Raw genomic sequence first — 16026 nt, forward strand, 5'->3', positions numbered from 1 at the left:
GTTTGGTCCATGCCAGCACTAGCTTAAGTTTTTATTTCTATGAATGAACTGCTAGTTTATTGTAGTCCATATTTAAATGCTGCAGAATGATTCAGAATAGATTGCTCCAAAGTTATTTAGAGGTCTGGGCTGTTGAGCAGTTCAGACACCTGCATGTTTGGACATCTGCCATCACTGCAGATGGATCCACAAGCAATTATGCTTTCTGGAAGCTGTACCTACTTTGGCAGTTGGTGGTTCTAGTTGAATGCATATCATGCTGCAGACTTTCACCAGAAGTTTTATTAGCCCAAACTCTTCTCCAAGGCAAGAGGCTTCGATGGAGTTTGGCTTCAGGCTGTCACTGGAGCTGTGGATATAGTAACAATCCAACAGGCTGTTGGAGGAAGGCAGGCTGTTGGTCCTCCCTGAAGTTCATTCGCTCTAAAGAGATGAAGGGATTTGTGGCTGAAAATGGTCTTGCTCAGAAGTGCAGAAAGGTGTCCACACAAAGCATACAAACTTCCACAAGAAATTCTGCTCACATTATTCTCTCCCTTTTCCAGCCATTTTTGATGTAGGTCAGGCACAATGGCTTGGTCTTGGGGCAGGAGGGGATGGGCTGACACACAACTCCACCAGTCAGTGTTACTCCTCAGCACATGCCTTGTGGCTGCTGCTGTGGGAGGAACGTAGAGGGCTACGTACTACCAGTCCTGAGCAGCAAGGAGACCAGGCAAAGCTGCTGAACTAACTGCAATTTGTGTTTATTTTCAGGGTTCTTATGGTGTTGTGAAGCTGGCCTACAACAAGGATGATGACAAGTATTATGTAAGTGTCTCCCTCCTTCTCTCCACAGTCTCCACTGCTCCTCATTTCCTTTTGTACCTGTAAGAGCTATGTCCCCCCTTTCCTTGCTGCTTTTAGCACATGCGTTTCTGATTTGAGTGGCATGCAAGGATACAAACATCCCTGTTGGGCATGGAGTGATATGCAGTTGTCTGTGCATCTGCTTGTGTGCCTATGTGTTGTGGTGAGTGGGAATCAGGTGGGCTGCATTATGTAACAGACAAGGGCCTTGCAGGCAGGAAGCATATTGGTGATTTGTCCTGACACTGTCTGGCTATGAAGCAGGCTACTTGAAATGAAAGGCATGTGTGGGTGGTGGTAGTCAGCACCTGCTCTGCATTGGAAGAGCAACCTGCAATGAGCATGCCTGTTTTTTAAGGAAACACAAGGTTTTATCAGAAATGCTGAATGGCACGGCTCAGCTTGGCTGTGTCTGGCTCTGCTGCATCTTTCCTTCTTGCAGGATGCATCTCCATAAACTAAACAGGTGTAGGATGCAGTGCAGAGGGCAAGCCTTGGCTTTTAAATGTTTTTGCTGAACTGAAGCCAGAATTAGAAGGTTTAGATACAGAAAGGCTGTATATGCTGAAGCCTCCTTGTCTGTCACTCTCTTTTCAGAAGCAGGCAAATCCTAAATGTTCAAGCTGGGATTCCTACAAAACCCACTTGTGAAAACTGTTAATTTTGTTTGGGCTGCAAGCAGGAGCTGGGCAGCTGGCAAAAGGAAAACTGCCTTGTTGTGTGTGGATGTGCCTGAAGGCTTGTGGAAAGCAGCTTGCTTTGAGCAGTTTCTGTTGAATGACAGGTGTCTGCTGGGAAGGGCCCAGTGTTGCAGTGCTGTGAAACCCAAACCCAGCTGCCTTCCAGGCAGCCTTGTCAGTCTGGCCCAGCAGTGCAGATGCTGCTCCGTGCCCTGTTCAGCAATGGGACAGTGCAGGGCAAGCACATGGCAATCTCATTTTCCCTGCTGCAATGGAGCAGCCTTGTGTGATTGGAAATGGAGCCATCAGAGTGCCCTGACAGACTTGTGTTGGTGCAGTGCAGAGGGGAATAGGAATGTTCTATGGAAATGTAACATGTGCTCGCTCCTGTGGTGGTGACAGAGTGACTGTGGTCAGCCCAGCTAGTTTTCTTTCCCTGGTTCTTGGATTTACAAGTGGCATACAAGGTTAGAGAGACTGTGTGGGAGTTGCATGCCTGTTAGTATCCCCAGCCCTTCCTTTCTGCCAGAGGGTATGAAACCATGGGAGAAGTACCTTGAAGGATGGAAGAGATGAGACAAAAATCTGGAGAAGGTGCCCTGAAGCTGGCCAAGCAAAGGAACTGCAATTCTTTCCATCCCAGGCTGACTCACCCACCACACTGGAGTGGTTGCTGTTTCTGAGGGCTTCCTTTCTTTTCTGCTCTCTGAATGCTTCCCCCATGTCCTGGAGCAACACAGTTTAGCTCTGCAGAGAACAGCAGTGCCAGCTGTGGCTCCCCTGATGCATCTGTTCCATCAGCCTAGGGGAGTGCCAGGGCCAGTAGCATGAAGTAGGGAATGCATCACACTGTATTTATTTCAGTCTAAGTATATTTTTTTTAATGGTGGAAATCCTGATGCGGTGCTCTGGCTGCTCTGAGCAGGCAGGGCAGTTGTCACATCTCAGCAGGCAAGAGGTCAGTGTAGTTGGTATTGTGAACTGTCTTCTTTGTCCATGTTTTGGCTGCAGGTGAACACCTCAGATGTGGGTTTAACTGGCCAAATCAAAGTTAAAAGTGAAGGCCTAGGTCAGGTTAGCCTGCTGTGTGTTAGTTAATCCCTGCTTAATCTCTGTTTAGTTTCCTAATCTTGGCAAATGCCTTGAAGCTACTGTAGCCTGAGAGTGGCTCTGATGTCACTGCACCTCTGATTTGGCCTTGCTAGCCCAAGAGAGACAGGATGCACAAACCCAGCATTGCAGGGATGCACTGTTTGGTTCTCCTTTGCTGTTGGGGAGTTAACTCAGGAGCTGAAACAGAACGGGGGCTCTGTGGCTGAAGCTGATGCTGGGAGATGTGAGAGATGCAATAGTGGCAGAGGTGGAATCAGAGCAGAAGCATCAGAACTGTCACCACTGTTTCACTGCTGTGAGTGTAAGCATATGGGAGAGGAAAGGGCAGGTGACTGCACTGCTGACCTGCAGGAAGGAAGGCTGCAGTGCTACTGCCTGTGCTTCACATCCTTGCTAATCTTTCGGCTGGGGTAGTGAAGCTTTTTCTTTTCCCCCACGCTTCTAAATGGCCTTGCTTATGTTTACCAGAGCCGAAGATTTTTTTTAAAGCTTCAGAGAAACAAAAGCAAATTGCATAATTATCTAATGGGTGCTCAGCTCCCCACACCTCCCAGTGTGTCTGACCTCTGTGCTGCTTCCAGCTCTGAGGTAACTCCATGCAGCTCTGCTTTATCGCTCCTGTCTGAGGCTGTTACAGCAACCCTGACCCACTGGGCACAGGTATCTAATGCAAATGTATGTTACCAGCAATTACAAGAAGCAATTGTGATTCTGACAGTTGGGGAAAGCCTTTTCTGTGCGTGTTGTCACCAATTTGGCTCTGGAGGATTGTTTTTATGTCAGTGGTGTAAAGCAGTAACAGATAATGGGAGAAAATCATCCCCTTGGTTGCATTTAGTGAGCAGTCCCAGTGGCTGATTCACATGTACAGTGCTTTAGCTTTAGCTTGAGACCAGGGTGTTTCTGCATGCTTTATTTTCTTTGAGCTGGAATGCTGCAATAAAAAGGAGCAAATCTTAAAGCAGAAAAATTTGTTGTGGAGTACAATTCAGAGCATGACACATCTGATTCTTTCTGAAACACAGGGCCTTTTGCAAGATCCTCTCGTAAGTGCAGGTATCAGGAATTGAATCTCTGACAAAGTGAATGGAGAGATTTCTCTTGCTTGAATGAATTTTGGGCATGACCTAGAGTTAGGAAAAACTCTTAGAAAAAAAAGCTGATCATCACATCTGGGGAAAATGTGGAGTTGCATTTATTCTGTGGATTGTTCTTCCTTCCATTAAAGATGAGCAAGTGCTTCCAAGAGCTGTGTACTTTGTTGCTGTGAACAACTGCAGTGCTGTGAAGGGCTGTGAAATCATGTTTATTTACATCAACGGATGCAGGGAACATTTCAGCCTGGGGAAACTGAACTTCTAGTACCAAGCATGTGACTGGTGCTCCCTCCAAGGAAGTGACCCTTCAGCTGCAGAGCTGGGTACAGAAAGCTGCCTCTGCCACTGCAGCAGCGTGTAAAGCTGCTAAAGCAATGTTTGCAAGGCTCTGCCAAGGAGCCCTTTGTGGCTGGGAAGGTTTCAGTGTCACAATTTGCAGGAAATGCTTTGACAGTGAGCAGGGGTAAAAAGCAGAAAAAGCCAAGCTCTGTTGAAAGAGCAGCAAATAAAAAGCAAAGGCAAATGTGTCCAGGTGGAGATCTAATTTGGAGTCATTGTGCTGATGGAATTTGATTCTGTGATGCCTCAGGTCATGTCTCCTTCCTGTTTTCAATCTCTAAATCAGCTCACAGAGAAAAGTGGTTATGATGGACATTTGTTACGCTAGTTTTGGACAAAAGCAATCGCATTGTAGGTTGTCAGTGAGTTGCTTTTTCCCCCTTTTTTAATCTGGTTTCCTAAGAAACAAGATTTGTGTTATCAGGCTGTCTACCTGTATATACCTAACAATCTTTGTATCAGGGCTCTTTGCTCCCAAGTTTCAGGGTGGGGAGAGGTCCCTTCTGAGCTGATGAACTCAGAGAGCTGCATAGAGTGTTACTGCAGGGTGAAAGATGGTCACCAGCAAGTCTTACTGTTGTGCATGCTGCAAGGATTTGGATCACCCCAGGTAAAAGTGGGAACAGGATTTTGGGATGTGGCAGCTAAGCCTGTTGAGGTAAGGCTTTTCTCTCACCTCACAGCATTCCTCTCTCCTGGCAGAGCCGCTTAGCTGCTTTCTCTAAGGGTGCCATAGTCAGAGAGGGCAAGTGGAGGAGGACTGGGAATGTGCTGTGATCCTCTCAGCACTCCCACGGTGCTGGATCATGCTCTGGCAGAGGATTTTGGTGGTTAGTAGCCAGGCTTTGAACCATTTCCCTCTCCCCTGGGAGCTGTGGGTCTGGACTGTGTATGGTTTTCTGTTCTTGCATGGGTTTAGGTCCTTTTCCATGCAAGTCCTCCTGTTACCAAGTAAAATTATATCCCAAGTGTTGCGAGAATATCACAAGGCACAGCTGATTGGTTTCCTTGTTTTGTCGCTATTCCATCCCCCAAATAACAGACGTTTTCCAGTTGTCATTAACACAAACAGGATGTTGAGTTCAAGGCCTCACTGTTGTGAAGGCTGCTATGTCCCAGGTCCCTCCTCCTGCATAAATCTGAGATCTCCTCCCTTGATGTCCTCACAAAACCGCTTTCCTGTGAGTTCAAGGTACAGGGTTGCTATGGGGAGTGCAGAAGACTTAAATAATAAATGGACATCAAAGAGAAATGCAGAGTTCCCACTGCCTGTCAGAAAAATGTCACAGCTCGTGTCCTTGTATGAATAGTCGGAAGGATGGTGGGTGCAAGGGCGTGTGGAGGGGGGATCTTTGAGGGTCTCCTCTTTTCCTGAGGAAGCTGAAGCAATACTTAGCAGTGTAAAGGGAAAATCCCTTGGCTTGGCTCTGAGCTGATTCTTTATCAAAAAAAGCATTATCTGGGTAATTAGCTCTGCCTGCAAATAGAAATGCCTTTGGCACTTTCCTTCATGTGAGCCTGGAAGGACCGATTTGCTGGATCATCTCTGTGTTGCTCTTGTAATGCACAGCTCCAGTTCATTGAGGAAGCCTCATTCTGTAATTACAGTGCAGCTTCACTGCCATGTGTTCCCATCTCCGCTTTTGTGATAATTAAGCAGCTCTGACCTTTTGCATGATAAAGTTTGTTTTTCATTCCGCATTTCTGTTTGGAAGTTCAGTGGCACAGGTCCTCTCTTCTGATGCAGCCCTGCTTGTATGATACCCACAGCTACCACAATTTGAAAGTGGTGTAGATGCATCCTGACAGCAGAGGTGGTTTGTAGTCAGCTTAACCTACGTTACAGAAACTCCCACTTGTTTCCCCATGGCCCTTCATAATATCTTTTGGAGAGGCTGGGTGACCTCAGAAGCTCTTGTTGTCAGCCTTCCTTCTTCAGTATTGCTCCTCTCTGTCCCTTAGTGCTTCTGTCTCACCATCCCCAGAGCTGACCCCAGCCAGGACTGGGCTGATGCAGGCACAGCTGTAGCCATAGTTCAGTTTCTAAAGCTGTGATGCAGCTTCAGAGTTTTATGCACCAAATTACATCTTCTACTTCTTCTTTCTCTAAAGCTTATTGCCAGAAGGCAAAGGTCTCAGGGTGGGACTGGGGCAACAGGGGCCTTCTATTCCCAGGCTGGTGCTGGTGGCAGATAAATAAGTATATAAAGCCCTTTGATACTTTTTTCCTAACAACTTGCCTAATGGAGCGATAAAAGCAAGGGATGCAAGAAGTCCTCTGGGCTTGGTCCTGACCATTCTTGGATGTGGTTGTGCATGTCTTGGATCACTTTTCAGTAGACTGTGAATCATTTGGCTGCCTGTACTGGAGACAGCATTGTGCTAAATGAAAGATAAGTCCTTTTGAGCCTGTCTCTCAGTGCTGTCATTTCCATTGGCTCAGGAGCTGTCAGGCAGGATTGAGAGCCTCACTGAGCTGAGCCAGGTTCTCTTCTCAATTACACGGGTGCAAATCCAAAGGATTTCACTGGATCAGTACCAGAAATAACAATCCTTTCAGTGAGCTGTGAACCTGGCTGCAGCGTGAGCGTGGGTGAGGACCTCAGGGCACACAGCAGCATTGCCAGCAAAAACAGCTTGAGAAGGAACTCGCCAAAATGGCTTTGGTGACCTGTTCCTGGTGGATGTGTTAAGAACAGGCAGTGTGCAGAGCCTGCCATCATGGAAGTAATACAGAATTCCTTGGCGTTCGACTGTGTCCTGCAGGAGTCTTTTGCTAATTATATTTCAGAGGGGGTCACTCTGGTGTGAATTAGAGATTTGTATGCTTAATTAAGAGGAGTAGCTACCTATCCTGGGAGAGGGAATGAGTAACTGTCCCATCGCCAGGGAGTTTAGACTATTTTCCTAAGCAAATTGTACCAAGAGCTGGTTTTGCATGGAAATTTATTTGATGGGCCACTTGGGGATGTGGCCCTCAGAAAAGTTATGAACTCACAGATGAGATGGAGGTACAGAGGCTGTTTATTAAATTCACATTGCCTTTTGTCATGGTGTTAATACCAATTGGATGGCAGAAAAAATTACAGTGACTCCATCCCATGCTTCCTGTGTTTGTGCTTTTGCCAGTGCATGATCGGGTGGGAGGTGAGAGGGAAACTGCTGAAAAGATGCACAGAAATGGCTGCACCACTGCTGAGGCTGCAGGGATGGGTGCCTGTGAAGTACCTCTCTAAGGACCTTGGATATCGTGCTGGATCACAACGAAGATGCTACTTGTTGCTCTAGCAGTCAGGAAGAGGCTTTATAGTGTAAAAATGGTTATGAGAATGCATAAGGCCTTCTGAGGCAAGGCAGAGCTGTGTCCTCACTGTACCCTGGGTGTGTGATGGAGGTTGAAGGATGTTAGTGGTATGGCTTTGACACTCCAGCTCTTTTGCTTCCTAAACCTTCTGGCAAGGCAAAAAGGAAGCAGCCTGGACACTTCTCTGACTTCCAGCACGGCCGTAGCATCATCCAGAAACAAGTTACATAAATGCTCAGTTGAGGAACCCACCTCTTCCCTTAAGTTCCAGCCTTAAATGCAGGAATTGGATTTATTTTCCTATATCCTATTTGAAATGAATTAAAACCAATAATTTTTTCTGTGGGATGACCACCGTGCTCCATCATCAAAGCAGTGAGCACTTGAGTTCTTGTTTGGTTTTAATACTGATTTTTCATTTTCCTTCAGGCTATGAAAGTCCTCTCCAAAAAGAAGCTCCTGAAGCAGTATGGATTTCCACGTGGGTATCTCACATTCTGAGATCTGCTTGTTGTCCTCAGGCAGATCTGTCAATAGAAACATTGCCTGGAAGGAGTGCAGAACTTTACCTTGTTTGAAGGTTTCCCAAGTAGTTCGAGGGCTGGTTAAAATGCAGCGGGTGGTGAAAGACCAAGCACAAAGAAATTCAAAGCACTTGGTAATTGGGTTTCTGGCTTTGATTTTCTAGTCTTTGAAGTACTGGCTCTTCCCTGTTCATCATATATGAAACCTAATTAAGTGCTGGAATTTAGGTAGGGTTAGACCCCCTTCCTCCTAGGGGCTCTTCTGTCCCTTTAGAATAGCACCTTGTCCAAAAAGTGGGGCAGTGGGATTTGACAGGCAGACCAGGCTGGAAAGTCAGCAGGAGCAAGCCTAAATGTGTTTTGGAAATCACTGTTCAGGGTAGAATCTGTAATGCTTTGGGATCATAATAAGGCAATGAAATTTTCCAGAGTAGCCCAAGATACCCTGCAGAAGTACCAGTTGCTGCTCACTCCTGCATGCTGAAAGGTGAGTTCTTCCTCACTGTGTTATTGTGATTGCAGGTCGACCTCCTCCTAGAGGGTCAAAAACATCCACTGGCGAGCAGTCTAAAACAATGGCACCACTGGACAGAGTCTATCAGGAAATAGCCATATTAAAGAAACTGGACCATGTCAACGTTGTTAAACTGATAGAGGTGAGCTACTTCTCCACCCTAAGCTACGCAGAAACAAGTCTGGTTTGTATTGTGACAAGGGGATGTTTCTTCAACTGCTCTTACTTCAGCTGAAATTGTTTTAAAACAGTTGTTTAAAAATACAGGTTGTTTATCTTAAATAAGATCACACCAGTTGTGTGTGACAAACTGACACACTTAACTCTGGGCTTTGGCCTAGTGCCCAAGTGAGGGCAGCTGGATGTGCTGGTAGAAACAGCAGCAAGCTTTGACCAATGAAACTTGTGCATAGACAAGCATGGGAAGGTGGACAAACTCAAGGCTTCGTTGCCCTTTTGAATATTAGCTATTGTCAGATCAGGATAAGCAGTGCCTTTTTATTGGTAAGCTACAAACATGGGGAGAAGTTGGAAAATGTGTCCTGTGTCCTTCAACACCACCACCACCAATCCCCCCAAGAATCTCTGTCAGTGTAACTCTTTCTTACTGCTTTGCAGCTTAGCATAGCGTACAGGGAGCAGTGAAATGCTATGTGACTAAAAATGACTTTCCCTGCTGTTTTTCTTTCTTCTCTCATTTCTGTTTTCAACTACAGGTCCTTGATGATCCTGCAGAAGACAACTTATACATGGGTATGTGAATCAGAGCTGTCTGAACTTTAGACTTAGTGGTGCAAATAACTTGTACCAGGACCTGGGAGGGAACTTGTACCAAATTAGCAGAATTAGTTTTCCTCAAATGGCAGTCCCCTTAGGGTAAGGTAGCCATGTGTTCCAGCAGAGCTGCACCCATCTCCTTGTCCATAAGGACACTGAAAAGATGTGACAGCTGCTCTGGCCTCTTCTTTATATATGCAGGTTCCAATTCCAGAGCCAGGAAAGAAGGGAAGGGTGCAGGAAGGTTTCTTGTACTGCCAGTATGAGATTCATCTCTCAAGTCTCCTGTAGACTTTGGACTGTGGTAGTGATTCAAGAAAGTCATCTCAAGGTGACCCCAGCATTCGGCTTCCTGATGAGTGTTGGGACCTCCTAAGTTAGCAGCACTGCTGTCCTTGGCTGCTTAGCCCAACCCATGCCTTGGGCATCCATACTGGGAGGTAGTAGTGCATTTATGCAAAGGGTGGGAAATTTCTGTCCATTTTCTCTTCCATCTAGGAAGTGCTCTGTTTTGAGCAGAATCCAGAGGGACAGGGAAAGCACCAGGGTTGCCAGATCCTCAGAGATGAGGACATCTGACAGAGTTATATCTCTACTCTGTAGTGTTTCCTGATGAGATAGGCTTAAAGGCTGCTTCTCATAAAAATAATTATGGGATGCTTTGAAGCTGCCTGTGCTAGGAGTCTGTGCCTAGCAAATGAAGCTATTTGCCTTTGAAAGGCTGCTCTTCCCTGTCTGCTGGAGCCCTGTGGGCATTCTGGCAGCATCCCAAAGGTGGCAGGTAAGGCTGATGCTAGTTAAGACAACCGAGGGCATTGTTCTAAGGCCTGAACTCCTGCGGATGGAGAGAAAGGAAAAGATGAGGGAGCAAGGTTTCTCATTGCATGAAAATAAATGCATGAGGCAGTTAAAAAAGCTGCAGAAAATAAAAAGAATAGTCAGTCCTGGAAATAGCAGCAATAGATGTAGGACAACTGGGGAATGTCTTGATCTCATTGGCACTGAAAAATGCAACTAGAGAAAATGGAGTTTGCTCGTTGGTAATTATTATTAACAGTAACTGTGAGTGATCTCCTCTGCTGCATGTTCAGTGAGAAGAAAGCAGAAGATTGAGGGTAGTGGTGGAAATCAGAGCAACCTGAAATGATGCAAAATGGTTGAATAATGAAATGCTACCAAAAGCTGCGGCTTCTTCAGGGAAATCTTTCTTGAAGGAAAGATTTGCTGATGCAGGTTGGCTTGTATTTGTAACTTCAGCTGACCAAAGTCACAGCTATAAGCAGGTCTCTGTGTGCTTTGCAAGGAGCAATCTGCTGGGATTTCTTCAGAGGTGCAAAAAATTCCTTAGTAACTGATGAGGAAAGAGCTCTCCTACAGATAATGGCAGATTTTTCTGACACCAGTTCTGGTTGTGCCTTACACATCTGGTGCCAAGACCTCCAATGGGAGCGTGCTGCACTCTTGGAGATACGGACACGGCCCTAGAGTGGTGCTGGGCATTTTAGACTTCTGCAGAGCAGAAGTTGAGTGACGTTAAGTGTCTGCTTTAGTTTGCAGAAGGGGTCAGAGGCAGGCCTCCAGCTGGCTCAAAAGCATTGTTCCCATCACTGCTGTTTTGCTCCCTGTTGTTTTGTAGCCTGGCTTTTTGGTAGCTGTGTATGTTGGGCTGCAGAGGAGCATTCCCCTTCAAAAGGTCAAAGGGTCTCAAGCACCAGGCTGGAGCTAGGAGTCTTCAAATGTCCCTGTTGTTTTCCTGCAAGTTGCTTCATATCCTAGCATTGCTACCTAACAGTATTTCATGAAACCTCAGTAATTGCTGCCAAAGGATCAGAAAAACACCCATGGCTGGGACAAGCTGCCATTTTAACCCCTGAATCAGACGCACAAACTCTCATACTCTGCAAACCTCAACTCATGCCAATAAATTCTCTACAATTGCACCCCCAGGGAGTGTTTACCTGTCTGATAGCATTATAGCTGTGCTGCTGATGCTCACGGCAGAAATGGAGCAGTGCGTTCTTAAAGCACCTCATTCGGTATCAGCAACTTAGCAGAAATATCACCAAACACCTGCCCTGGAGGTGGAGGTACTGAATGAGGCAGGCCTCAAATCAGCAAGGACTAACACTGGGATCAGCAGAAATATGGCTAGTAGATTACCCACTGTCCTCCTTCTTGAAACTGGCAGGAGGTGGGGATATTTGTCTTTGTTAAAGAGATGAATATTCTCATTTAGCATCTCCTGATGTTCTTGTCATGTGGGAACTCAGAAAGGTGAAGGAGATAAATGGATTTTGCAGGCATAGGAACGAATGCATTGTTATAGGTGCTAAAAAATGAATAAGCCTGGTTCTCTCTTCTGTTTCATTCATGACTTGATTTCCTTCCTTGCAGTGTTTGACCTCCTGAGGAAAGGGTAAGTAGCCCTTCTGGGATCCCGTGCTGAAATTTTTGGTGTTTATTGTTAGCTTCCTAGGTGAAATTGAAGTTTTGATGCGCACAGTGGGGCAAACCACCCTCTACAGGCAAGCACAGAGGAGACAAGCCAGTAGTTACCTTCATGCTGTCACAGCCTGGGACATTGCAGTGGATCATAATGGGCTCAGAGAAAATGTGTCCTGGTGTCAGGTTTTGATCCTGATGCTAAATTTGGTGCCGTTTCCCCACTAGATGCCTGGAAGAGAAGCTCTTTGTAGGGAATATTATGCTGGGGTAGCCGCCATATCATAGCTTTCTCTCAAGACTCAAGAGTGTAAAATAACATCAATGATTACTTGTGATGCATGGCCTTACATTGCCCTCAGTATGAATACATTGTGGGAGGCTGTTCTGTTGGCACATTTCCATGGCAGGTGCAGTGATGTGATGGCTGTCTGCACTGCTATTTGCTACACCTGGGCTGGACCTGCAGCCCTGCGGAGTTGCAGTAAGGTTGAGAGAGCTGAACCCAGGATGGGGGAGATTCCCCAAGAGCTTGTTTCTCTCTTTAGCCCACAAACAAGCCTCTTGCAGATGGCCAGCACCAGCAGGCTGTTGGTGGGAGGCTCCCAGTCTCCCTGGTGACCAGGCTGATGACTGTAGGAGGTGGTGGGGGGAAGCTCCTGCAATCAGCTGAGGCCAGGGCCAGCGAATGTGCTGTTTGACCAAGCACAGCCTGCCTGCCTCTAGCGGAAGGCAATTAGACTCCATTAGTTGCTCTGTCAGTCCTGTCGCTCACGTTATTTCTGCCTGGTTTCAGCAGCAGAAAAATGTTTATAAAGAGGGGGAGAAGGCAATTGCAGAAAGATGCAAATTGGAGAAGGTTATCTATCAAACTGCAGCAAGGGGGGAAGAGAGAAATGCCTCAGGAGCAGCCTCTGCTCAGGTAGAGGGTTGGTCCTGGACCTTCTGAGATCCAGGCTCTCAGTGATAGGACCACAGCAATGCAGAATAATTTCAGAAACATGAAACAGTAACGAGTGCTGCTGCCATTTTGCAAAAAACTCAGGAACTCAGTTACTCCTTCTTCCTTACAGGGCTGTCATGGAGGTACCAAGCGATGAGCCATTCAGCGAGGATCAGGCCCGGCTCTACTTCCGAGACATTGTTTTGGGCATTGAGTACTGTGAGTACCACCAAAAGTGATGGCTGTTTTGCAGTGCATGTCAGCCTCCTGTTCTGCTGGAGAGAAGCCTATCAACATCAGTAGGCTGTATCAGCTTAGCCAGCGAGATCCTCTCTAATTGCATGTGACAGGGTTTGCAGATGGTGGTCCTGCTCAACTCAGGTTTACCCAGGTTGCATAACAGATGCTGGAAGCAGACATTCTGTGGAAGGGACATTAGGAAAACAGTGGCTTGCATTATGTCCTCTTTTTATATTTTCAGAGAGTCTTTGAAAGCAATGGCAGAGCTAGCAAAGAAGCATTTGTAATGATGTAGATGAGTCAGTGACTTCAGCTGAAACAGAGTGCTGTCTCCATCTTAGCAAGGCAAGCACTAGCCATGGGAACAGCAGCCTCTGAAAGTAGCTAGTTTGGTAGAGCTGGGCATTTATGGGTGCAGATACAAATCTTTACCACTAAGAGGTTATGAGTCAGAGACCCTGGTGCTTTGATGTGGTGTAGCACTGCTTGCTGGCCTTACTCCCGGGCTGTTTCTGAACATTCTATGCTGCACATTCCCACTCCTCTTGAGCCTCAGTACCAGCGTTGTCCCCATGTCAGAAGGCACAACTTGGATCCTCTGTTGATCACTCATGCTAGCCTAAGACCTTCTCTCCCTTTTCTAACAGAAGGTCTCTGCCTTTCCTCTCACGGTTGCTCTTTGCACTGGATCTCTTCATGCCCCTAGTGCTGCCAGGGACTCATGTTGCACAGTATCATCTGAGAGATATAACCATAAGTCATCTGGTAACTGCTTGTGTACCAGCAGGTTGTCAGATGCTGGTGAGCAGCATTTGGCATTTTGATTCTGCTGTCCTTGTTGTAGGTGGCCTTCCACAGTGGTTAGTGATCTTGTTATTAACTTCTGTCTCTGAACACTTGTGTGCTAAAGAATTGGCCATGATTGGATGGCTCAATAAGGGGAGTAAGAGTCAACACAGCTTTTTCAGAGGGAATTCATGCCTCACTGATCTGATAGTGTTCCAGAGGAGTCAACAAAAATGTAGATAAGATGATCCTTTCGCTACAGCGTGCTTGGATTGTCAAACTGCTGTTGATTAGATTTGTTAACAGAAGCTCATAAAGAAAGTATTTTTGGTTGGCTGATCTCTTTTATATTAACAACTAGACAGTGATCAGGAAAGTAGGAACACAGCTTTTACAGTGGAGAAAGGTCACTTGTGCTGTTAAACAGGAGTCCATCATGTGGCTGGGTTGTTTTATATATCCCTAAATGCCCAGAAATAGAATATATTGCAATATGAGAGGCTGGTGATGACAACTAGTTGTTCAAGAGTAGTCATCATTAGAACTGACTGGAAGGGAGATGGCGTGATAGTGAGTGATGGTATGATAGAAAGGCAGATAAAAATCCTTGTTGCCAAATACAGATATTTTATGAGGGGGAGAAACAGCACTAAAAATATGTACATCGTGACAGGCTCTAAATGAGCTGTTCTCACTCAGTTCTCGTTCTGGATAGTTTTCTGGTGAATGCCATTGCCTAGAGATAGTCAACAAAGTTAACAGGATTTAGTGAATTACTGGGAATGGAATAAAGAATAAAGTAGAAAATATCATTATGCAATTGTTTGGGTCTGTAAGAGCTCTTAGATACCAGAGAATAATATCTTGAATGCTGTATGCAGTTCTGCACTGCGGTTCTGCACTGTCTCAGAAACCACTCTCTAGAAACCACCCTAAAAAAGGTGATCAGAAGAATCCTGTACAGAGAGATGAAATAAAGCACTTCAGTTTTGAAAATTACCATGGGATATGGCAGAGACTATCCTGTGTGTCTGAGAAGAGGTGAACAGAAAGAACTGAGGAGCAGCAAACAAAATAATCAAGTGGCAAGTTTTAAAAAGAAGGAAGGTAATTAACTGTGACATTAATTGCTGAAAGAGATGGCAAGTACTTGAAGTTAATGGACTCAGAAAGGACTTGACAAATTTGTAGCAGAAAGGAGTATCAAGGGCTGTTATATACGAGAATGCAGGCAGTTTGTCTTTGGGAGTGTCTGTGCTGTATGCTTTGCGTCTGTCTGCCTAATGCTTTTCTCCAAGCTATTGACCCTGACAGGAGATGGGCTCCTGGGGAGGGTGGGCCTCTGTACATCCTTTGCTCTCCTCCAGCAGCTTATCTGTGTGGTCCTTAAAGTTTTTGTTGTGCTCACCTGAGAGCAGAGGTAACTGTTGTGCCCAGTTTTGTGAGATCAATCTAAGTTAGCTTGAGATCTCTCAGATGTGGCACCTTTTTAAAACCCTGGCTTATCGTGACAGTATGGGCACGTAGTTCCAGTGGCAAATCTGAAGGCAGAGCAGCCAACAGGGAGGGGCAAACACATTTGATCAAGTGTTTGTCAGCCATGGCAAGTGAGCATTGTGCAAAGTAAGAAGCATCAGATATTTGCAAAACAGAGAGCTGTGTCACATCCACACTGTCATTTGAGGTGATGTTTTCCCAGCTGTTACAACATCAGGAAGAAAATAGGAAGGAATTGTTTCAACTGTACTTTCAAAGGTGCAACACGTAGCTGTGTCAAGCATGAAAAGAATATTTCATGCTGCTGTAGTGCCTTGAGCCACATCTGCCTTCATTTCACTCAATCTCAAGTGGCCCCTGCAAGCTCAGCACTCCTGAGGGTCAGGGTGGGCCCTCCCTATCCTAAAGCTTTCGTTGAAGGTGTATCACCAGGTTTCAAATGGAGACCAGTTCTTGCAGAGAGCTGTTTTCTGATGAGTGTTGATAGCCCTTGCCAAGGCAGAGCAATGTGGTTTGCAGTGTCCTGATCCATCTTCACTGAAATACAGTGGCACCTCATTTTGTTTATCTAACATCAATGGGAAAAGTAGCAGCTGGTGGGAAATGAAATCATTGTTTGCTCTTTTGTGACAGTCCAGAGAATTCCGTGCTAGAAGCTAAAAAAGCAGTCAGCTGAAAGGTTTTTATGAATGGGGATGGGAAGCTTAAGACTGCTTTTCAGTAGAGTCTGAAGGGCAAAGACTGCAGCTTTTTATATTCTCATCAGTATTCACACAATTGCAGAGCCTGCATGCCTCAGCTGGGAGATGCAGGCTCTGCTGTGCTGGATGCTGCTGGCACTTGCAGTAGGTAACAGCTCTTGCTTAGAAGAAAGTTTAACTTAGAAGACAGTAAAAAAAAAAAAGTTCTTGTTGTCCTTGG

General features: G+C 45.8%; 1 protein-coding gene across 6 annotated transcripts in view; it reads left to right on the forward strand.

Moving 5' to 3' along the window:
- CAMKK1 (calcium/calmodulin dependent protein kinase kinase 1) overlaps positions 1-16026 on the forward strand; it is an 88734-nt gene that overhangs the window by 48856 nt on the left and 23852 nt on the right. For all 6 annotated transcript variants that reach the window (XM_042879574.1, XM_042879580.1, XM_042879579.1 and 3 more), the window contains 6 exons: positions 757-810; positions 7812-7863; positions 8429-8562; positions 9137-9173; positions 11592-11613; positions 12713-12801. In XM_042879574.1, the coding sequence (XP_042735508.1) occupies positions 757-810; positions 7812-7863; positions 8429-8562; positions 9137-9173; positions 11592-11613; positions 12713-12801 (388 nt within the window). The remainder of the gene's footprint in view (positions 1-756; positions 811-7811; positions 7864-8428; positions 8563-9136; positions 9174-11591; positions 11614-12712; positions 12802-16026) is intronic.

The sequence above is a fragment of the Lagopus leucura genome, unplaced genomic scaffold (assembly GCF_019238085.1).
Source record: "Lagopus leucura isolate 7727_CA_CO unplaced genomic scaffold, USGS_WTPT01 Super-Scaffold_100024, whole genome shotgun sequence".
NCBI classification, from domain to species: Eukaryota; Metazoa; Chordata; class Aves; order Galliformes; family Phasianidae; genus Lagopus; species Lagopus leucura.